At 41.3% G+C, this 24,085-nt stretch overlaps 1 protein-coding gene across 1 annotated transcript; it reads right to left on the minus strand.

Moving 5' to 3' along the window:
- Positions 1–68: 68 nt before the first annotated feature.
- On the minus strand, positions 69–23,602 carry farsb (phenylalanyl-tRNA synthetase subunit beta). Its single transcript, XM_031749836.2, has 18 exons — positions 23,491–23,602; positions 20,680–20,735; positions 20,361–20,515; positions 19,778–19,850; positions 19,541–19,656; positions 13,113–13,263; positions 12,920–13,028; positions 12,627–12,697; positions 12,478–12,539; positions 12,058–12,109; positions 11,895–11,956; positions 10,368–10,575; positions 10,169–10,249; positions 9,932–10,024; positions 9,324–9,441; positions 8,897–9,049; positions 1,395–1,542; positions 69–1,045 (listed from the first exon to the last, which is right to left on the minus strand). The coding sequence occupies exons 1-18, from the start codon at positions 23,546–23,548 to the stop codon at positions 265–267; spliced, it is 2,547 nt and encodes an 848-aa protein (XP_031605696.2). The 5' UTR covers positions 23,549–23,602; the 3' UTR covers positions 69–264.
- Between the last annotated feature and the right edge of the window lie 483 nt (positions 23,603–24,085).

Below are 24,085 nucleotides of genomic sequence, written 5' to 3' on the forward strand. Positions count from 1 at the left end.
CATTTGCTAGTAATGTATAAACAGGTGCAGATTATATGTGGAAAAAACAAAGATTCAGAGCACTCAAGTCACAAGTTTGAATAGCTTTAATTGTGTCTGAAGGCAAAAGCCTTTTGGACTTGTATCAAAGGATAAAGAAATAAAGCACCTGAGCATTAGCTGTTTTAATACAAGGATGCTGGAATATTAACTGAACATTGCATTTATCACCTAGCTTACACCAAGTCCACAAAATCTCAGATGGTACCGTTCTGTCTCAGTGATTCAAATCTTATTGAAAGCAGCCACATCCACAGACTGAACATATTCCTCGAAGGCGGTGATGGCTTCCTCCAACATATCAGTGCCCACTTTATCGTCCTCCACCACACATCCTATCTGGAGCTTCTTGATGCCGTAACCCACTGGCACCAGCTTGGACTGCCCCCACAGCAGCCCGTCCATGCTGACGCTGCGGACGCACTCCTCCAGCTTGGACATGTCCGTCTCGTCGTCCCAGGGCTTGACGTCAAGCAGGATGGAGGACTTGGCGACAAGAGCTGGCTTCTTGGATTTCTTGGCGGCATACTCGGCGAGGCGCTGCTCCTTGATTCTGGCCGCTTCTGCGCTCTCTGCCTCGTCGTCTGACCCAAAAAGGTCGATGTCTTCCTCGTCGCTGGCATCGTTTGGCGTGGCCGGTGGAGTAGCTGGGAGGACATACCGACTCTTGGCTGATGGAAGACGAGCTCTGTCTGTCTGGAAAGACTTTATGTGGTTGTACCAGCGCCAGAGGTGGCAGAGCGTCGGTGAGGGAGGAGAGGGGATGGCGTCAAACACGATCATGTCAGCCTGGGATGCCACAAAGCCCTCGATGTAGCTTTTGTCAGCCAGAAAATCACTGAGAGCTTCGAGGCCCACTTGTGTGCTCACGTCACCAAACACAGTTTTTGTGGAAGTCGGACGGGAGTGGGCACTCTGCTGGGATTCATCTCGTGTGGGGAACCTGTGCTTGACGACTTCTTTCATGGGAACGTCGTGTGTGAGGGGAGTTTCAGCGGTGTGGCCACTGGAAGAACCAAGGCAACAGAGCAACAGGTAATGAGTCACTCAGTTTAATTACCATGCACTAACCCCAAGGCACAAATAGGCTAAATTAAGATCAGGCATGCATGCACAAGCCCACACACAGACGCACAAACACATGCTACAAACACAATGGAGTCTTGTTAATTTTTAATTCTTCTGACTTCAGTAAAAACAGCCCTGTTACTCTTATATAAAACAATGTTTCCACACAGTCCCGCACAGTATTGTTTCCTGATTAACCAACTAAAACGATCATCAGCAGCACACCTCCGTAACATACACCAAACAAACAGCTATATATGGTTTTAGGTTTAGGAAGGTGAAATCACAGGAAGGGTTCGATGTCCATCTCCAGGGCGGAGCAGGGCATTGTCAGCTCGAAGCGATTGATGACATCTGGATGAAGCACTCCGAGACGCCCGACGTTCTTTCCACGGACGAAGATATCAGCACAGCGACCGGGGAAATAGGTGGAATCTGAAAGGGGGGGGGGAAAATAAACTTAACAGTTTGGCCCCACTTCCTTCTTGTTAAAGCCATTTTAGAAAAAGCATTGCAACAGTTATCTTTTTCTTTTAGAAATTAAGGAGCTCCAGGCAGCTTTCTTCTAATAAAAACCAATGGACTGATTCTAACAGTCAGACCATGTGTTCAACACAGACAATGGCCCTCATTCGCCATCATGAATATACATGTGTTCTTTAGTAATGGCCAATTTTCTTCATAATACAGTGTGAATGTTCGTGACATTCATGACACAATAATTCTGAATTATAGCTGCTAAAGTAAAAAGCAGGAGAATTTCCACATGAGGAAACTTTAAGAATAATGGTCAGAGGTTAGGCCAGAATGGCTACCTTGTCTCTTAAGATGTGACAATGGTTAACAATGTGAGGCCTGGGTGGCAGTAATGAAGCAGGATTGTGTCCAATGACAAAAAAACAAAAGCAAAAAAGACTTGGAAAATGAAGCAGATGGAGCATCTAATCTTTTAGCCCAAGACAATGAACCAGCTACAATTACTGAAACATCCTAAAGGGCAGGGGTGGCCAACTAATCTACCCAAGGGGCCACAACTGGGACTGTTGTGGAGGGCGGTACCAAGCAGCTTATAAAGAAAGCTCATCAGTGTGGCCCTCCACCTAGTCCCAGTCTCTCACTGGTTTTATCCTTGGGTAAATTTTTTCAAGATGGTCGAGCTTTTTCCTTTCTTCTGTCTCGTCTTTGTATTTTTGAAACACTGTAGGGTTGTTACATTACAATATATAAAATGATTGAAGTGGGGTTAGATAAATAAAACTAATTTGAAGGTCCATTGCTCTGATTGGATTCTGCTCACAAATAAAACAGCTTAAATTAGACTTCCAGGTCTTGGCTGCTAACACCTACACCTGGCACCAACTTCTACTCTTGCCACAGTCCCGACTGTTGAGCTCCCGCAAGAGCAACTTCTTTTGTTGGACAATTATCACCCCCCCCCCACCCCACTAGGGTTACTATCTACACACCCAACTGTGTGATTTGGGTGTTTCTTGGATCCTGTTTGTGCCATAGTTGCAACATCTCCAAATGAGGTGTTTTGCCAGCTCCTTGGACATGCTTGGTGTTTCTCCTGCTTTACATCATAATGATCATGAGTCAAGTGTAGCATGTGGGCAACACTGCACAGCTTTTCTTGTTCCCTGATCATAATTTGTTCACCCACGTTCATTGTCACTGGTTAGCTGATAAGAACAAAGCCAAAACCTCCAAAGGCTTTACTTCCTGAGCATCTTTTTCTTCTCAAGGAAAAAAAAGAAAAACTTCAAAAACTGAAAACAGCCCTCTGGACTGAGTATGAGCTGGACTCTTACCGTTTATTACTGATCAATGATAAAGCACAGAAAGGAACACCATTTATGCGAAAATGTCATGGGTCACTACTCTAAAACAACCACCACTGGAGGCCATTTGACCATAATTGGTTTAGTCTCCCTCACACATGATGCGGTAAGTGTGTCAGCATCCGGACTGAGAAAAAAAAAAAAAAAAAAAAAAGGTCACTTTGCTCCAGATGGGAAGAAAAATTCTCCATCGATACAGATATGAAAACATTTTTGTTTGTGTGAGAGGCGTGTGAAACACTGACTGAAAGACGGACTTGTCAGGAGATAACAAGATACAGGGGTTGCTATGACTACAGCCCCACACACTCTCACACAGACACGGCATTCTCCCATCGTGCACCGCTTCTTCCCACGCTGCCTTGCTAATGGGTTCCAGAGCCCACTGCTTAGATCTTCCATCACTGCTGTGGACGAAGGCTTACGAGAGAAATGCATGAGCTTTCAAACATGTGTTGGGCTGCTAGAGCAGAAAAAGTCGAGCAGTTATTTCAGGGCCTGTTAAATTGGTGGAATGTGCTTGCGTCGGTTCACACGTCATTTACTTGCACCGTGAGCAGGATACCATGGCAACTATATAAATAGCTCGGGTACATCTTAAATAACCAATCAGTCAATGAAAATCCTACACTTGAGCGCCGCCACTTTCCGCCCCCTCTCCTCCAACTTGCAGCGGAGCTTTCAGCGGAAGCCGCGGTTAGATCGGAGCATCATCAACAAGTCCAACTGGACAATTTATCACCATTATTTTATTTAGAGAGAATTCAAACAAGTTCTTAATCAACTTAATGAGCAGCAAACTGCAATGAATGCCTCACTGTGTGAGCAGGTACACATCTGAAATTAGTACCAATATAACTGACTTTCATCAAATGAATTTCAGTAATCACTTACGTTTTTTGAGGCTTTTCCCTGCTTTTAATTCCACATTTTAGGAGAACTTGTGAAATGAGTTAAAAATTCACCAAATCTTATTCCAGGTCTTGCTTTTATAGCTTCAGCCATCATTTCTGTTAATTATGATAAACAGTGTGTATTCACGTAATTCCTGAGATATGATATATGTTATAGTTCTACCCCTAAAATGAATTCAATCTGGGTCAGAGCAGAAGCTGTCAGTCAAGACTCCTTAGTTACAGCTGGGGATGGTCTACAGTTTTGTTATCACCATTAAAACTAATGTAATTAATGTAAATACCAGATGCATAATGAGTTTTGTCATGCCAATGACAAATCTCTACAGCACAGAGGGAAAAATATTAGGCTGTGTATGTATAGACAGAAGAGCCTGGTTTGTAAAATGTTGCACATTTACAACAGCTTACTTGGTTATTTTTAGTACTGCTCACTGTTTTTCCCCAAGTAATTTTGTATAATGTATTGCTTTATTAAAAAAAACAGACTTGATCACTTGTTTCTTTCTGTCGGGCTCACAACGAGTTACGTCACCTAAATCTCAGGACCTTTGTAACAGGTGTCATTACCACGTACAAACAGGAACAATAACCAAAGGACAGATTGAAAATAAGTCATTTAGTGTCATTAAATTGAGCCTTCAGCCTGTGAACAATTTAGAAAGCACACACACAGACTGATCACTCTAGGTCAGAAAGCGAACAAACATAGAAGACATGATACGAACAAATGGGCCGAGACCGTGCATTGGACACAGTTGTTAAGTGAAACGTGGGCATCTGTCACTTAAGTGTTTTCTGCTCTGCCTCTGTTCCCCTGACTCGTTATTTCATCTCCTTTCTGCATTGAGTGGTGGAAACACGGCTGACATGTATTCCTGGGGAGCGATGCTGAGGGAGCACCAGAGCTGCTGATGGACACATCCTGAGGACATGTGTCTGCATCAGGTGGGCTCTGAGACTGGGTCACGACCTTGTAATGGGTTTAAGGACATGCTGACATGTGTGTGGCTAATGGTGCATAGACTACAGGAAAAAACAAATGGAGAAGGTAGAGTGAGTGGGAGTGTGTGTTCCAGTATGTTGTGCATGAGAGCAAACTGTGAGGATGTCCATTTCAGCTCCTGTTTGAAGTATGTGTGTTACTTTGTGCCTGTCAGATGGCCAGTCTAAGCACCCGTGGGTGGGTGCTGTATGTGCCAGTCTGTCTCGTTGCTCGGCACTGCAGTGGGTGACGTGACTCCTGTGCTCCTCTCCACTCTGCAGCTTTTACACGCTCTCATACCTAGCTTCTTTCTTCTGCCCCCCCACCCCCAAGTTTTTATCTGTACCCTGTAGTTTTTCCCCCCATTGTTCCTCTCCTATGTCTGCTTTCAATCCTCCCCACTCCTCTCTCTCCACTCATCTCTCATTCACCGATACTTGAGCCCATTGATTTGCAGTCTGAATGGGCCAGTAGAGGCAGATATCCTACAGCGTGACCTTGCAAAGCCCAAAGGAGAGGTGGGGCGGAAGTGGTGGGTGGTGGAGAGGTAAATAGGTAGGAAAATATGGGTCTGGGGGTGGGGGAAATGGAAAGAGGCGAGGAATCTAAAACTGAAATGAATGGATGAGAATCCCTCTGGGAAACTTGGGGCAGCTCAAATGCATACAGATTGGCCTGCAGTCGAACATTTCTGATTAACAATCTCATAGGAACAGAGCAACTGCATCAGAAACTGAGTCACACCTGCCATTCAAACTGAGCTTTACAGCAAATTTGACAAAGCTGGTCACATGTCACCACATGTTAATATCAGCGGACTGTGAAAAAGAAAATTCATTCGCACTGTACAGTTTACAGCTTTCAAGTTCTCGGTGATTAAAAGAGCCTTTCAGAATTAAAGGTCAGCAGATTTCTCAACAGGCTCCAAGTGCTGATGCAATATGACTAATTTCATTCACAGTGACTTAAGAAAGAACCCCTATGAAAATGTGCTCAGATGCATTTCATCATTAGAGTTAAGTGAAGTGGCGTTCTGGGTCCATGACCCCTGAAACACCAACGCTGATGTGACACCTTTTATTTTTATTGAGCAAAGAGATGACAGGAACAGTTTAATGCCATCTGTATATGAATGTAATAGAAAGAGGGTTAGACTGATTATTAGGGTGATGGGATGTGATCGCTGGATTTGCAGCGAAGGAACATAATATAACACGTGTTAAAAATCAGGGTGTCACAAAAACTGACACTGATGACACGTTATGAGTTCCCACTAAAATCGTATCTGGTATTTTCCAGGTGCTAGAGAAACTGGATGACACCAACACCACCAACATGTCAAATGTTGGCATCAAGTGTAGATGCATTGGCAGCACCGTGGCTTTAACATCCTGGTGGATTGAGCCAGGTCTGGATGGTGCGCATTAGGATGATTTACATGCAGTCAACTTCAAGAGTGATATCCTTAACAAAGAATCGTGTATAAAGACATATTTTGGCATGTTTTTAGCCACTATACCATTAATCATGAGGCACAGATTGAGAAGTGAAGGTGCAGTGTATTAGATACACCTCTGCACACACAAGGAGAGAGATACTGAATCCTTGCCTGATGATTGCATTTGATTTTTTCACATTTGACACCTCCACCTCTGGGTGATTGCACAGGAGGACAGGTCGAAGGCCACCTGTCTGCAAACAATTGCGGTCTGACTCAGACTGACTGCAGTCGCTCTCAGACAGTTTGGCAAAGGTTGGCAAATAACTGCTGTCCAATTTATAAATACAGAGTAGCACAACCCATCTGCAGTGTCTCTATAATACAGACAATAGGGGACTCAACTCAACTGGTTCCACTCCTATATAAAAGCAAGGCTGTCGATCATGATGTCATTTTGCAGTTACATTTTTGTCCTGTAACAACTATCTCATCATTGTGGAGGAATTTCTGTTTCAGATCTGTATGGTTCTGGTTGAACTCTACACATAGAAACAGTAACTACTTACATTCATACAGCAAGAGATTTGCAATTTTTGCTCATTCATCATAAACAGACTGTATGTAATTGCCAACTTGGCCCCATTAAATTGAAACCTGACAGCACACCAATTCCATACTGTTAGCTTTTATCACCATCTAGACACAACAAACTCACTTTGAAGATTGCAAGTGTCTGTGCGTGGCACACCAGAACTCAACCATTTCAAATGGAACAGGACTGCAAGTTAATTGCACCTGGTTGCAGCCATTTTTGTCATGCCCTGACCAGAGCCACAGTTCTCCTTAGCATAACTGCAAGATTAATCCACGATTAAAAGATGAATATCTCCAGTGTCAACTTGCAACATTTCTCCGTTTCCTCATTCCTTTTGATAGATTTTCTCTGGCTACTTTTACGTATCTTAAACACATATTACACATGTAGAGCTAAACACACAAGGTAAAAGTAGGCTAATGAGATGCATTAGCCAACTTAACAGTTGTAGTTTTGCACAAAAACAGCAGGCCACTGGGCTTGTAAGACTTTGGATCTGGAGAAAAGTAATTGTGAGGGTTAGTTAATTCAACAATTGACCCTTACTATTACCATATTGTTAAAATTTTACTGTTATCATTGGCTAAATGTGCTGTAGTGCTGCTCTTCACAATGTTAGCCAAGTCCTGCTCACTAAATAGTCTACTATCAATAAAAGAGCTCAAATGACATAGGATTTCTAAATATAAAAATATTTGATGATTATCGGTCACTGTTCATATTATCTGTTGTAGCAGAATGTTTAAGTGAAGAAGCTCTAAAATCCTTCCCGCACATCTTTCAGATTTTTGGATGAGTGAGGTCTGCAACTCACTCTGCAGCTTTCTAAAACAAACAATAAAACATAAGTCATAACCTCTTCTTACAGGAATTGGTGAGCAATCTGGAGGTGAGGAAGGAAGCGGGGGTTGACCTTCACTCCAGTTCTTTATGTCCCAAAATAAATAAATTTTAAAAAAAGAAAAAGAAAATAGAAGCCGGTGAGTCTATTCCAGAAGAGACTGAAAATATAAGCTACTGTAGCAACCGTGCACGTTCAGTCCAACCCAGACCAGAGGGGAACCCGGTCATGCTCTCCATTAACTTTTTATTGAGCGAAGGTGGCTACTTCACAATTCTGTCTGCTAACAAAAAAAGAAAAAAAAATGTGTGTGGTCAGTTTTACACACACACAAAGACCTGTTCTTCCTGCTCAGGCACTACAGCATGAAGAATGGGGAAAATAAAGGATCCTAACACTGTCTGACTACATGTGCAGCAACCATGTTGTCAGTGAATAACTCAAATATCTAAATGTTAGTTTTGGGCCACGACTTCCAAGTAATCAGATTGTGTGCTCAAAAATGCAATACCATACAACATAAGATGAAAATAGACACTACAATGTGCTGAAGTTACAGCATAACATCTGATTTATGACTCCATGGTTATCCGTCTATGAGTGGAACCCCTGACGTGTTTTTTGATTTAAACAGCCCAAGCAACTACTGATTATTCATTTTTGTTTTGTAGGATTGAGTTAACAACCCATAACTCTGACTTTAAAAAAAAAAAAAAAAAAAGCCAACAATCCATTTTTATATCCATGCCAATCATTACATCACCCCTCTGTATACATACACAAGCTCCTGTATATCCTTCCTGTGGAGTTACCCTCACCACTGATGATGCAAGCCAGTGTGGAGTTGAAACAGAACTGTGCAGCTCACTGCGATGATAAATGTTCCCTCACAATAAAGCATGTAGATGCTGCTTTCATAGCAAACACAACAAGGCAGTTGCTGCTAGTCAAAGAGTTGATTTACATAATGTCAACAAAACCTGCCTTTTATCATCACGAGGCAGATTAATTCATTCAACAGCTTGTACAGAAACAAAAGATCACGTGGTTTGAAATCTGTGGCTGGGATTTTCTCTGCTTTACAAATCCGGTCTTCAGTTATTTACCAACAAAGCTAGGCTGTACATACATTCCTTTAGTCCCACGTCCCCCTTCATCTCCACGCTTCTTACCGTCTGCAGTCTGGATGTGGTAGCCTTCTCCACGGGCTGGCTTCACCTCCAACAGCTGCATGGTTCGGTCCAGTAGGCCATGGATGACCTCAAAACCCGGACTCTTGTTGTAGTAAACAGCACAGAAACGTCGGTTGTTTCTCGCCCCAACATCTGGGTGGAACAATGAGAGACATAAGTAACAGTTCCTACAGTAAAGCTAATACACACAATTCAGTATGCCACATTTTAGGTTTTTTTTTTTAATCCTTTATGTTTATTAAAACATTCATCGACCCTTCTTTAAGTAAATCTATTAATTTCAACTACGATTCCACTTTAAGTTTATCTAATTTGTAGTGTTTAGGAAAGTTTTTCCCTTTCTAAAACTGTACAACTCTACATGTAATAAAAATGTCTCCATCACTTCAGATTTGCTGACGCCTACCTTTGGTCTCATCCTTTAGCACCACGTCTGATATCTCAAACAGTTTGAGGGGAAGTGGCATCTTCCTGTTGGCTGCTATGGTTTTCAACAGGCCTGGCAGCAAGGTGGTGCGCGCCACCTGGTGGGGAAAAAAAAAAAAAATCAGGTCAAGCTAGAAACAGGCCTGCGGTTCCTTATGGAGGAAGAGGGCGCCCTCTTATGGAAACAGTACAACATTGTGCTTCTGATTAGTTCTCAACTTCTCAAAATCATCCCTGCATTAAACGTCTTTACCTTTTTCATTTTAAGCTTAAGGAGAGAAATTTTAAAATGCATCTATAAACATTATTTGGAGTTGAAACATTTGTAGAGTACATTACACATACAGTGAAATGAAGACCTGCAGATGACATGCTGAACATTTCCAAATTTCACTGCACCCTGTTGTTTGCAGATTACTGTACAGTGTAAATATCCAATCACAGAGTGACCTAAAAAGACCAATTAATGCTCAACCAAATAAACCTACTCTTTAAGTTACTTTGAGGATAAAAATGTGACTTTTTTTTTTTTAATGCCCAAAACACGTCACCATTATATTTTGGTCTCTCTGTTTGACTGTATATTACCTGGAACTCGGCAGTCTTGGGGTTGGAGATATGAACTGCCCTCATCTCTGAGATCTTCTTCCCAAGCTTGTCTGCAATATCTTCTTGAGAACACTACAGAAAGAGAAGATGAAAAATTTGAGGATTTTTTTTAAAGGGAGACAAAAAAAAAAGCAACAAAAAACCCAGAACAAACAAAAAACACCCCAACCCAAAACAAAAGTATATGACTATTCTTCTTCTTCTTTTTTTTTTTACCAGGGCAAAGTTGAGGGCCTCTGTAAATCCAGCGGCTGCCAGGTCTTGCCTCAGCAGCTCTGTCAGTTTATTAAGTGGGAACTGTGAACAAATACATAACACAATGCACATGCTTGATTAGACACACTTGATTGTTTAATTAACTCAGCATTTGCTTACAGTAATGCACCATGTGTAGAAAACAAGCAAAGTCAGCTACCTGGTTGGCTACAGTGTAGGTGCGTGGGGTGGTGCGGGTAATGTTGTTGAAACCGTAGGCAATGGCGGCATCTTCCATGATATCGCAGGCGTGGATGACGTCTGAGCGAGTGGGTGGGATCTCGACCTCAATCTCATCACTGACACCGGTAGCCTGGGAGAGCAGGCACATCCTGGTCAGCAGCTGAGCAATTTTCTCTGTCGATTCACTGTCAGGAGAGGAAAAACAAAAGTGAGCCTTTTCATGTTACTGAACATCAGCTGACACCAAGCATGTAATGTTTTAGTACCAAGAATCAAATGCAGATTGCGAGTATATCATTTTAAGAACATATACTGACAAACTGATCTGAAACTTTTCAATGGAAAGTAAAAACGTGGCTACAGACAGTTCTCCCTGGGCACAACATGGATTTATACTCTGAGAGAGTGGGAAAAATCTGTTCATCAATAGTTAATCATATGTTTGAAATTTGGTACGATGTGATAAATCACTGATAAGATCTTTGAAGTCAGCCCCACAAGGGTTAACCAACTTATCATACCAGGAAAGGGAGATACTACATTTGCGCTTTGGTCATGAAAAGTTTCCAAATCTGTCTCCTTCAAACACTGATCTTAGGATCTTCTGAGGCATTAAACTACTTTAAAATTCAAATCAAACTTATCCTGAGAAAGAAAACAAAACACATTGAATATACAGCTCAGATTAACACACTGTACTTAGTTTATGTGAACATATGTAAAGCTGCCAAGTTAAACCACTGTAATAAATGTACACCAGACATATTTACTAAATGGAAAAGGGCTACAGGAACACCGCCTCATTGTATTAAACATTTTAGCGTTCAGAGTGACATGTCGGACAATTTTTAATTTTTATTAAATCTTTTAAACCTAAAAACTACACTATTTACACTTGGGAAAGTGGCTCAAAGATGAGTTACCTTAAACTGACCAATCAGCAGCTATTGGTCAGTTTTAGGTAACTCTGCTCTCCATATATCAGTTAAAAATATACAGTGCTGTGAATACGCATTTAAATCAACAGTTCTGGCAGTAATCGGGCCTCGGTGCGACTACTGAAATTGAACTAAACTTCTGTGATTTAACAAGGTAGGTTTGGAAAGCTTTTTTCTCCCGCTTAAGGAAATCATCACTTTAAAAACCGTTTCCCCATTTTCTCAGATCATCGTTGTTTAATATTAAGATTTATCTGACAATATGAAACATGCGAGTGTGAAAAGAAATCAGAGAGAATTTTAAAGAGGAGTCTCTTTCTGTTTATCTGTACCGGCCTATATTGGCCGTAAAGGTCAAAAACTGAATGTAAATTCAGATTATCGTTGTCTTATATAAATTTTTGTTAATCTGAAACATGTAAGCGTGACATTTATTCTTAAGCTTTATTATTAACTTTAAAAAAGGCTCTTTAAAAAAACAAAAAACCCCAAAACAAAGCATTTTATCCACGTGCTCCATATGCATCTCAAACTTTGATAATTACACTGATACATAAATGACTTACTTGATGCCAACTTTCTGGTTAATGAATTTACTAGACAGCTTCTCCTTCCTGTAAGCCAGCTCCTAAAGTGTAAACCAAAAATCAAGAGACAAGAATTAAGAGCCATTCCAAGAAATTAGTGTCACATGTGTCACATTTAGGATAACTGTGGGTGATACAGTACTGGGTATATGCAGGTCTTGCCATCTGGGTACACCACTTCAGCCTCCTCCACCCTGAGGGAGAAAGAAGAAAACATCACACTCATTGTAATATTCAGTGACGTCAAAGCTGGGCCGAATTTAACAACACAGACAGACAGAAAGTCGGTGAAATAAAGTACAGCTTGTAGACGGGCTTTTAAAATGATATCCAGTAAACATGTGACAGCTGATGGCAAACAGCTGCTGTCACATCACACAGCAGAGTGTGAGAGGTAAAAAGTGAAAATATGACTCACTGCTAATGTAAACCTCTACAACACTATACTACACAGTCAACAACATGTCCATCTTCAATCCTGAACAAGCATAAGTGACCTGACATCCCATTTATTGTCTGCCTGCAAACAGGAAAGCCAGCATTTCAGAAAGACGTTACTTACGTGAAAGGCTGAGCACAATACTCGCTGAACATAGTCACCATCATGTCCAACACAGTCTTCGCCTGTAGGAAATGTGATCAAGTTAAAGTCAGTTTCTCATGACAGTGGTGATAAGTGACAGATTTATTGTTTTCTTCTCTCAACTGTACCTTGGTCTGGTCTGTCGCTGTGCACTCAATGAAGACGTTTTTAGTCTTCAGGGAGATTTTTGAATGGTCCCCTGAAACAAACAGCACTTCATTTTACTGGAAATATTTCAAGAAGCGTTACTGCTTTCCTATTTTAATCTTCTCTAACTACAGACCCTGGGCATTTATGAACAAAATATATTAATTGTAAACCGTGTAATCTCATCTAACACAAATTTTTGAATTAAAAAAAAAAAAACAAAGATAAAAACAAGAGGCAGAAAATGAAAGCAGAATGAGGCTACAGCACTCACCGTTGATAATAGGAGGCATAGACAGAACAACACCGTTGCTGTCGTAGATGACGGGGTACACAGGTTTGTCTTCAATAATGTGAAGATAATGCCTCAAGTGGCTGTCCGTCTGTAGGAACCAGCAGAACATCAGTGGGTTAGCTAAAACTACAAACTGTCTGTGTGACCCACACTGAGTCATTCACCTGCTCACCTTATAGAGGCTCATGAGCTGGGTGGCCGTGTACTCTTTGGTCTGATTGAGTGGCTTGAAGGAGATGTCTCCTGGAGGTTTGGCCGTATACGTGAAAGGACCAGAGATGGTGTCCAGGTCATGGGTCCCAATCGCCACCAGGCTCCTCTTTCTGCACAAACATAATAAATGGTATTAAATAGGGATGGATCTGATATTTTTACACAGACACGGTGAGCTCATACATCACCAAATGCATTGATGATGTTACACAAATGAAAAGTATCACAACTCGAGCCAACCGGAAGCCATGGCTAACAGGAGATGTCCACAGGCTGCTGAAGGCCAGAGACAAGGCCTTCAGAGCTGGGGATGAAATAGGCCTGAGAACAGCGAGAGCCAACCTGTCCCGTGGCATCAGGAAAGCGAAACAGGACTACACACACAAGATAACCTCCCACTTCAATGATAGCAAGGACGCACGAAGCCTATGGCAAGGCATCCAGGCTATTACAGACTACAAGCCTGCAGCGCGTAGCTGTGAGAGCGACACCACTCTGCTCAACAACCTGAACAGCTTCTTTGCAAGATTTGAAGCACAGAACAACACACGCCCACAGAAAACACCACCACCTCCACACGACCAGCCTCTGTGCCTGTCTGCTGCCAGCGTGAAGAGGACACTCATCACCATCAACGCCCAGAAAGCAGCGGGTCCAGATAACATCCCTGGTAGTGTGCTGAACGACTGCGCAGAGGAGCTGAAGGATGTCTTCACAGACATCTTTAACATCTCCCTGAGGCAAGCCACTGTCCCATCATGCTTCAAGACTGCCACCATCATACCTGTGCCAAAGAAACCATCCCCAGCCTGTTTCAATGACTACCGCCCGTGGCACTGACACCCATTATTATGAAGTGCTTTGAACGACTAGTCATGTCACACATCAAATCCACCCTGCCTCCCACCCTGGACCCATACCAGTTCGCATACAGAGCGAAACGATCCACAGAGGATGCAATCTGCTCTGCCCTCCACCCAGCCCTAACTCATCTGGACAAGAAAGACTCATATGTGAGAATGCTGTTCATAGACTTCAGCTCAGCATTCAACACCATAATACCACAACAACTCATCTGTAAACTGGACAGACTGGGCCTCAGCACCTCCCTCTGCAACTGGCTGCTGGATTTCCTCAGCCAGAGGCCTCAAGCGGTGCGTGTGGGAAACAAGGTCTCAAACAGCATCACCCTGAGCACGGGGGCTCCACAAGGCTGTGTGCTCAGTCCTCTGCTCTTCACCCTGCTGACACATGACTGCACACCAACCTACAGCTCCATCCACCTTGTGAAGTTTATGGACGACACTAACGCTGGTGGGGCTCATCACCAAGGGCGATGAGACCCACTACAGGAAAGAGGTCGAGCTCCTGACCACGTGGTGCAGAGACAACAACCTCTTGCTAAATGTTAGCAAGACCAAGGAGGTTATTGTCAACTTCCAGAGAGGCCACACCTGTCACCCCCATTGACCATCGACGGCGCTGCGCTGCGGTGGAGAGGGTGAGCAGCACCAAGTTCCTGGGGTGCACATCAGTGAGGACCTCTCCTGGACCACCAACACAGCATCACTGGCCAAGAAAGCAACAGCGCCTCTACTTCCTGCGCAAACTCAAGCGGGCAAGTGCTCCACCACCCATCCTGACCACATTCTACAGAGGAACCATTGAAAGCATTCTTTCCAGCTGCATCACTGTGTGGGGCGGTAGCTGCACTGACTATAACAGGAAAGCTCTACAACGCATTGTGAGAACAGCTGAGAGGATAGTTGGTGTACCACTCCCCTCCCTGCAAGACATCTACACCACCCGCCTCACCCGCAAAGCCATCACAATTGTCAACGATGCAACCCACCCCGCGCACTGTCTGTTCAGCCTCCTGCCCTCCGGAAAAAGATACAGAAGTCTCCGCTCCCGCACTACCAGGCTCACCAACAGCTTCATCCACCAGGCTGTGAGACTGCTGAACTCTCTCCCCTCCCGGCTCCCAGCCAGCAGAACCACCAGATTGGCAGAACTATAGGAAGACAGACTGGACTCTACCCCCCCCACACACACACGCACACACACATACACACACACACACACACACTCTCCACAACAAGGAAACACTCTCTGAACCAAGAACTGGAAAACATTCCTGACTGAAAACAACTACCTCTGCATTACAATTGCACACACCTGCTGCTATATATTTTTAGTATTTTTTTTAGCACTATTTATATTATTTATATTACTATTACTGCTGCTACAGTTTTATGCTGCATTAAAACAAAAACACTTACCAACCACAACCTGGGACTACCTCAAGTAGACTAGTACACTACTTTCCAGGGCACACTGTTGGAACACTTTATTATATGTTAGGTCCTGTCTTGTTATATCCTGTATGTTACCTAAATGTTGTGCATCTGCACTTTATTGTTGTCTATGTCTACGCATGGGACAGTGTGAAACGTAATTTCAATTCCTTTGTATGGCAAGTACATCTGAAGAAATTGACAAATAAAACTGACTTTGACTTTGACTTTACGTATCAGTCCGATACTGACCTGAATTACTGGATCGGATATCGGAGAGAAATTAAAAATGTAATCCGATCCATTAAATATCATAAAAGCACCTCACAAAACTTGCGACATGGCGTAACCCAGCTCACAACCTTAGCACATCGGAGCAGTATGCGTCACGTGATAGAGCGACTGTGGTGTGCAAGAGCTGTCGGAGCCTCGCTATGTGCTTCCAAACCGGCATTTCATCTCTGAGAAAGGTATCCCAGAGAAGTAAAGCAAGTGTGTGAGTTCATCTCTGAATGTTTGTAAAGCATTCTCACGTTAAGCTTAACAACTGATATATGGACCGACTGCCTCTTCTTTTCTCCCCCTCCCTCTCCTGTTGCTACTTGAAATCACGAAACTGATCAATGATTGGCTGATTGGCCTTTCTGTCGCGAGTCCTGTCTCTCTTGTTGGTTTATCGCCCACTTTGCGCCAGAAAGAGGAAACGAGCGGATAAACAACAGCAGCACATTAAAGCTTGATAAGCTGTTGTTAGAATTTATTTAATATTACTTTCTACACCAGGATCCTTTTACGTAGCTGAGAGCTGTTAACTGCGCAGGGACGGGTCTAGCAAAAATTTGTTTGGGGCCAGGGGCATTAACAGAGAAGGGGGGGCACAAAGAAATACTTTTCTTTCTTATTTTCATTTAAAATGTCTAGCTTTTAATAAATAATTATCTGAATCTTACAACCAAAGTTTTCATCTGATGTAAACTGTATAAAGTCCATTATTGTATATAGTAAATATTAAGTCTAATAGTTAGTAAGCTATAGTACTTTTTCCTTTGGGAAGGTACCATCTGTGCAGTCTGCAATTCTGTTGAAGAAAGATGTTGAATCTATTTAATCATTGTACAAAAATAATTGATTTCTGTGCTTTTTTTTGTTTTGGTTCAAGGTTCAAGGTTCAAGGTTTTGTTACACAAGCTTTAAATTAAAGTCGATTACGCTGACTGTTTTTTTGCTGGGAGTTGGCAGCAAAAAAGTTGGAGTTGGCAACATTAGCTTTAATGTTTTGCTTTTTAATACTTGAGTATGAATTTATACAAAATGCAGCAAAATATTTTAAAAAACAGTTTTATTGATTATAAAATACACAATCGGATTCATATCGGTATCGGCAGATATCCAAATTTATGATATTGGTATCGGACATAAAAAAGTGATATCGTGCCATCTCTAGTATTAAACAACAACAAAGGGCCCTGAGACAACACTTTAATTTGTTTCAATAACTACTAGGCAGTAGAGTCTGGGACACAATAGGATATAAAGAACTAATATTAAATTGATATTCTGATTGTGAAAGGATTTTGCTCTCATTTGCAATTAAAAGCTGATGTGATGTGAAGTGTAACACATGGTTAGGAATACATGTTAAAAAGAAAAGAAAAAAACCCATCAAAGGAGCCTCTATTTTCATCTCCAACAAAAAGGCTGAAAATCAGTTGGGTGGATGTCCACGCAGCGTGTTCGAGACAACCAGGGCTGCGGCTAATAGTAATTTTAGTAATCAGTTATTCTATTGATTATTCCATCAATTAATTATGCAACTGGATAAGAAATGCTTTTGTCTTATTAATGAGAAAATATTCAAAAGAAAAAAACTCAGACCTTTTAACTGCTCAGGCTTTCTTACATTGGTGGGAGGCAAGATACAATACTGTGAGCTTTTTTCTATCTTCTGGATGAGTTAGATCAGTGTTTCCCCACCACAAATGATCAGGTGTGTCGTGGAAGATTATCTGGTTCAACCTCATTAGTACTCTAAGCGATCGGTGTGAGTAACAGACACAACAATTACATTCTCTTCCACTAGAGGGCAGTATAACTACTCTGCTCTAATGAAATGGGTTGAAGAAAGTACATAATAGTCAAGCTGTGAGTGAGAATGCAGCACATAATAGCAATAGATAAATATTTGAAAAGAAAAAGTAGTCAATCTAACCTGGGTCCTGGAGAAAATTCTGACCCAGATGAAGGCCCTAGCATGAAGTAGTGGTCAGAAGAAAGCAAAAATGGTATATTGGGGACAAACTGAGCCAATTCCGGTATACCTGGTACGTGCACCAGGTATACCGGAAGAGTTATCAATATGCTTTTTGTGACATTTTTGTTTTGTGGTGTGGCATGTGATTTTTCTAATGTAAAATATGTGCTGTGGCTCCGAAAGCTTGGGAAACACCGAGTTAGATTCTGTGTGTGTGTGCCTCTGTGTATTTAAGTGTGCTTGTGAATAACTGTGTGTGTCTCGAAGCCTTTATAGGAGCATGTGGTGGCTGCAATGAGGAAAACAGAGCATATCAGTATTCTGTGAAATGTTTCCTGTTTTGGCACGGTGGCACGGTGGTTAGCACTGTTGCCGCACAGCAAGAAGGTCCTGAGTTCAATTCCACCATCAGGCCGGGGTCTTTCTGTGTGGAGTTTGCATGTTCTCCCCGTGTTTGCGTGGGTTCCCTCTGGGTACTCCGGCTTCCTCCCACCGTCCAAAGACATGCAGTTTGAGGGGGTAGGTTAATTGGATAATCCAAATTGTCACTAGGTGTGAATGTGTGAGTGAATGGTTGTCTGTCCCTGTGTGTTGGCCCTGCGACAGACTGGCAACCTGTCCAGGGTGTACCCCGCCTCTCGCCCTATGACAGCTGGGATAGGCTCCAGCGCCCCCCCGCGACCCTGAAAAGGATAAGCGGAAGCGAATGGATGGATGGATGGAATATGGTATTCATATTTTAGATTAATCTACATCTGAAAAATAAAATGTCACAAAAGCCTTTAAATAAATGTAGTCTTGTACCCTCACTCCTGCTTGCTGCATGTATCACTGTAACAGCTGTTGATTAAAACATGGTATCAGACAAGGTTAACAGCTCTGCATATTTTATTTGAACTTCTGTAGCTTTCTGCTGAGTTTTGCTGTATATATAACAAATTGCGACGAAATGGGAGCAGCTACAAAATTAGCTTTACTTCATGTTGGACATTGGTAATCAGGTGGTTTGATGAATGACTTCCGCCAACTTTTTCACAGTAAAGGGGTTTAATAGTGGTTACAGTAATAAATCCATTTCAGCTCACCATCTCATTAACAGCACCGCCTTTTCACTCTTTGCTGTACGTGTACAGAAAAGCTCCACATTAAATTATGACAGCAAATTTGTCACTGTTGTTGTTGTGTTATCGGTCTTTTTCTTGAAAACTGGGGGCTCCTTGGGCTTAATATTGTCACACTTTTTATTGACACACATGCTCCTAGATATGTTTCTGCTCAAGGTGTAGTTTTACTGGCAAATGTATGTGAACCACTTGCCATGAAGGCTACAGAACGCCACAGCATTGTTTTGTAAACAAAGCATCAAAGTAAAAAAAAATTGAATCCAGGATTTTTTGTCATTCATGAAATTTACTTGATGAATCATCAAGTAAATTTTACACAAAATAAGGAGTAGTATCAATAAAAAGTAAACAATTAAGTCCTTACGAAACTCATCCTTAGGCATGTGGAAAAATCAATCTGAGGCAACAAAGGCCCTGAGGATTTTTGGCTCTGCAGTGAGTTTCATAAGAGTAAAACTATCATCACAGAACATAAGTGTTGTTCTGCAAGATTTATTACTGGGTCTTATCAAAAGGATTTTTAGTACTTTTAAATAAGTATATTATGTCTTTAGTTGCTTAACTAGGTGACTTAGGATAGTAACAAGTGTCAGAGGTAATGGCAGCATCATGCTGGGCTTTTCATTGTAAATAAAGCTGCAGCTAGCCATTAGACTCAAATTTTTAAAGGAAACACATTCATGTTATATATAGTAGATGGTTGGTGTGCTCTCACCTGCAAATGTTTTGATGTAGTTTCTCCTGCAGTTCAATGAAACTGTCATAGCGCTCCTGTGTGAAAGTGATGTTCCTCAAGACTGCTGCCACAGCGTGAGGTCGCACTGCTTCCGTCTGAGGGGAGTGAAACACCGTAAACGTAGGGTCAACAGGCAAATCGCACTGATACTTGTTTTAGGTTACAAACTAGTTTTTTCTTGTTAAACATTTTAACATTGTGAACAGCTCCACACACCTCCTTAGTGATGATCAGCTTCTGAGGCTCCCCACTGAGTGGGCTAACACGTTTATATCGGGGCGCCTCCAGCCTAAAACAAAAACACAATCTCTGCAGTTAGCGGGAAGAACAGTTTTAACTCTCAGTGATGCCGCAGTGTTTGTTTGACTTTGGGACCTGAAGCGGACAGAGTTTTGGACCCAGATTACTCCACGAGGCTCCTGACTACGGTAGCCGTAATGCTCCGACAATCCATCAAGCAGTGCAGCTTCGTAGCTTACCAAAGTCGTACTAAAACATTTTTTTACAGGTTTATGAGCGCCGTGTACCACATACAATTGGCTCAAGGTTAGTAAGCACAACCAGATATCATACATAAGGTGCACCGGATTTTAAGGCGCACTGTTGATCTTTGAGAAAATTAAGGATTTTAAGTGGGCCTTATAGTGCGGAAAATACAGTACACAGAAACAAAAAAACAAAGTCCTGGTCAATCACGGCAACAAAACTTGATTTATAAATAATCTCTTATCATTTATTTCAGGTTAAGCCTGTTAAAAATTGCAGAAACAGAAGACGCTTTGCATATTCTGAAACTCACTTATTCTTGAAGACCTGCAGTCCACGAACCAGTCCCTCCAGACATAGCAGATCATAGCGGTTAGCTGGTACATCGATCTTATACAGGATCACATCAGATGCTCCTGAGGCCTTAGTGTCACCTTGCTCTCTGCTGATTATCTCTTTCTCTGAGGTCTGTAAAGCAGATGGGGAAGAGGAACTTCAGCATGCCGGAATTCAGACACAAAATGTAGACAAATCAAAGAACTGTAGTTACATCTCCGTAATAACAGAGCATTACTGTATTTCTTTATTAGCCACAAATAGCGAGCTGTTCGTATTTGATGTCATGTACTTACAATTTCATCCAGCTCCAGCCCAAACTCAAAGCAAAGCTCGTCAAACTCCTCATCAGCTAAAACAAAAGGCAGACAGACATGATTAGAAGATATTTACTGGCACATGTCACAGCAGCCTGCTCACATTTAACCCTCTGGGCTCTATGCTGGCCATTTGTCTCCACTTCACTTTCTTCGATTTTTCACTAATTTTTAATTTTCAACTTCAGCTCCTTAATTATATCAATAATATACACTATACATCCAATTGTTCCTCTTGGCTCTATGGTGGCCACTTTTGGCCAACTTAAACCCATTTTTTAATTCCTTGTTACTGACAGTACTAAATCATGTAATTTAGGTAAAATTGCTTTCATTCTAAGCTCAACACATGAAAATTGTAGTTTTTAATGGGTTTTTTTTTTAATTAAATTACGTCATTTACCCATTTTTAGTCAAACAAGCAATTTCATGTAATATTCTTAGTTCCCAATAGGGGCATATGATGGCTTACCAGACTCCAATGCAAAAGTATGACACAATTTTGACACAGGTTTGATCTTGAGGATGTCAGATAATAGTTTGTGTTTGTGCATGACATTGCAGCAGAAATATGTATTTGCAAGACAGACTGAAAGAAATTATGATGCATTAAACATAACATAAGCTGCAGTGAATTTATGTTGATGCAGGTTATTGAGCTTTTAGTTTCCCTTAACTTTGAAGCAAATGCTAAAAGCACCTTTACTCTTGTACTTTTCATAAAAAAAAAAAAAAAATACCATACCCAAAATATTAACTCTCAAAAAAATAATAATAACAATAACAATAATAATAATAATAATCGCAGGACATTTTGGAGAGTTCACAGCTAAAGCTACAGCACAAACAACACCAAACACTGTAAATCTGTCCTTAAGTTTATGCAGGTGCAGTCAGTGCTACTGCTATAAGTAAGCCTAACAGCTTCCAGATCATTTTTTTTTCTGGTAAGATGGCAAGAAGGGCATCACTGCTTGAAGCAGTGTCTATACGATCTGGTCAGAGAGCAAGGACAGCAAGGAGTCTTCTGCCCTTGAAGAAAAGACATCTACCCAAGATGAAGAAACTTCCTCTCCAGAAGATGAGGGGACAATCTCCAAATAGGCTGAGCGCATGATGATGAGTTCTAGCCAGTGAGTTCTAGTATGGAAAATATGGTAAGTTACTGAAAAAGTGCTTGTGCTTAAAGTGCTTTGTCACTCTTTGGCAATATCGTAGGTAATGTTAAACTTAACCATCCTCTCAGCCTCCTCTGATGACCTGTTTGCTGCTGCCTGTTGCTGAAAGGCAGCGGGGAGAGGGGACACTTGAGCAGTGCATTTATCGTGACATAATGTTTTTTCTGGATACACTGTGCTTTTTCAGCATTTCAATTTAAAACGTATTAGCACCAGTCACAAATGCAGTATTGCCGCCCATGGTCCTTCCACACGCACGACAGTAAATGCAGTGCATCATGTTGTCAACTTTACTGTATCTTAGCCAGGGAAACTGTTGGGCCTAGGCTACTCACCAGAACAGGGTATCGTCACTGATTTCTATAATCGATTCGATTCCGATTCACAAGGTCTCGATTCGATTCAATTCAATTTTGACTCAGTCAGAAATATTACAATTCTGATCAGTACTGACACTTGTGAGACTTCATCTGAGGTGTAAGCATCACAGCAGATGCCTTTGTATTAAAGTAACTGAGGATAAAACACAGAAAAACACAAAGAAGATTTTCCTGGCCTGGCTTTTTATAACAGATAACTGCCTCAAAAAAATTCTGCAGTAGATCAAAAACTGAAGAAATCCATGAATCAACATATGAACATTAACCAATGCTGCTGAAGTGAAGCACAGCAAAGTTGGCTGTGTCTCTAATAAAACATCTAAGCATTTTGAAATTTGGCATAATTTTAAAAAGTTTAAATTCCTTCGGTATTAAACAGCAGAAATTATGCTTTCTTGTCGAACAAAAACAAAAACCAGCAGCACTGTACATGACTTGTGCATAATAAGCGAATAATAAACAAATAAAGTGAATAATGCAGAAAACAGATTTGAGATACTGAGATGTGAGATACTGGTCATGAAGTACACTGAGAGAGAGCTGTGCAGGAAGTGTGATTTAATCGTGGTGGAAGCAAATCAGTAAACGTAAGAGGGAATTCATGACAATGTTTATCTAATCGATTACATGTCCCAGACTTTACCATTAACAATACAAGAAAATCAAGCAGCACTGCAAATATATGAAACGGTAATTTTTGAGGTTGTCTTCCAACATGTGCGTTGTACAAACAAACGTAATGACTATTGTGAAAAAAATGATAAAAACTGATGTTAAAGACTTTATGCAGTAAAAATAGCAACAAAACATAAAAATTATTTAAAAATTACAGATATAATCTGTTGGTGGACACTTTTGGCAACGAACAAGCTGACAGGATAGTGACTCTGAACAAACCCAGAGGCTTAAATGACAGGAGGAAGCGGAGGAAATGATGCAATCACGCTGTCAGTCAACAAGCAGATAAAAATGAACTAGTACTATTTTCTTATCGCAAAAAAAACAAATTAATAAATAAACTCGCCATCAAATAAGTGGTATTTCCTTTAAAAAAAATTAGAAATGAAGGCAGTTAAAATTAGCTATACAGTTCATGAGCAGCTGCTAAATTGCTAACAATCAGACAGCGAGTTCACAATGTACTGACCTAACTCTGTTGTTTAGAAACAAAAAACAGAGAAAATAGACGAGCAAATTACCGGTTACCGGAAAATACAGTAAATATGACTTACTGTAACTTCTACCCAAAGCTTTGAACAGAAGATCCCGTTTAACTCCGACAGTCGGCATGTTTGCTGCTAATCGTCACCAGCTATGTGGGAAAAAGGACCCTCACTAGCCGGTTGTAGTTGTCTGCAGAGGTGCCTGAGTGACTATTCATTTTTTTTACTCTCACAAAAATTTTATTTAGAACTTAACACAGGCCGTTATGTTCATTCTGAACATAAGGGAAACGTTTAGATATATATTTGTTCAATTTTTGCAGTGCAGCATGTGAGCTCTGGGACACAGAACTACAAAAAGGTTAAGCTATTTATTTACAGCTTTTTAGCTATTTAATTTTACTTCAAACAATCGGTAACACATTGTTGCGTGCTGGATAAATAATCATCATCATAATAATAACAACTAGAGAATGCGTTCCCTAAAGAAAATGCAGTGCGAAAGCTGATACGCGAATATTTTTAGCTGAAATCCTGTAATTGCTGAAATATTTGGGAAACTTGTTAAATTTAACTGACATACACCGAATCATTCACCTGAAAGATGAAGTTCACACAGAAGAGAAGTTTCAAGGTTGGAAAGTAGCTGAACATCTTCAAAAAT

This window comes from Oreochromis aureus, linkage group 14 (assembly GCF_013358895.1).
Source record: "Oreochromis aureus strain Israel breed Guangdong linkage group 14, ZZ_aureus, whole genome shotgun sequence".
In the NCBI taxonomy this organism is placed as follows: domain Eukaryota; kingdom Metazoa; phylum Chordata; class Actinopteri; order Cichliformes; family Cichlidae; genus Oreochromis; species Oreochromis aureus.

Bases quoted from the DNA above. Each gene is read 5' to 3' on its own strand.
- farsb (XM_031749836.2), bottom strand. From the start codon at position 23,548: ATGCCGACTGTCGGAGTTAAACGGGATCTTCTGTTCAAAGCTTTGGGT. The intron at 12,698-12,919 runs GTGAGTGCTGTA...TGTTTGTTTCAG, and splicing joins TATGCCTCCTATTATCAACG to GGGACCATTCAAAAATCTCC. The intron at 9,442-9,931 runs GTAATATACAGT...TTTCCCCACCAG, and splicing joins CCAAGACTGCCGAGTTCCAG to GTGGCGCGCACCACCTTGCT.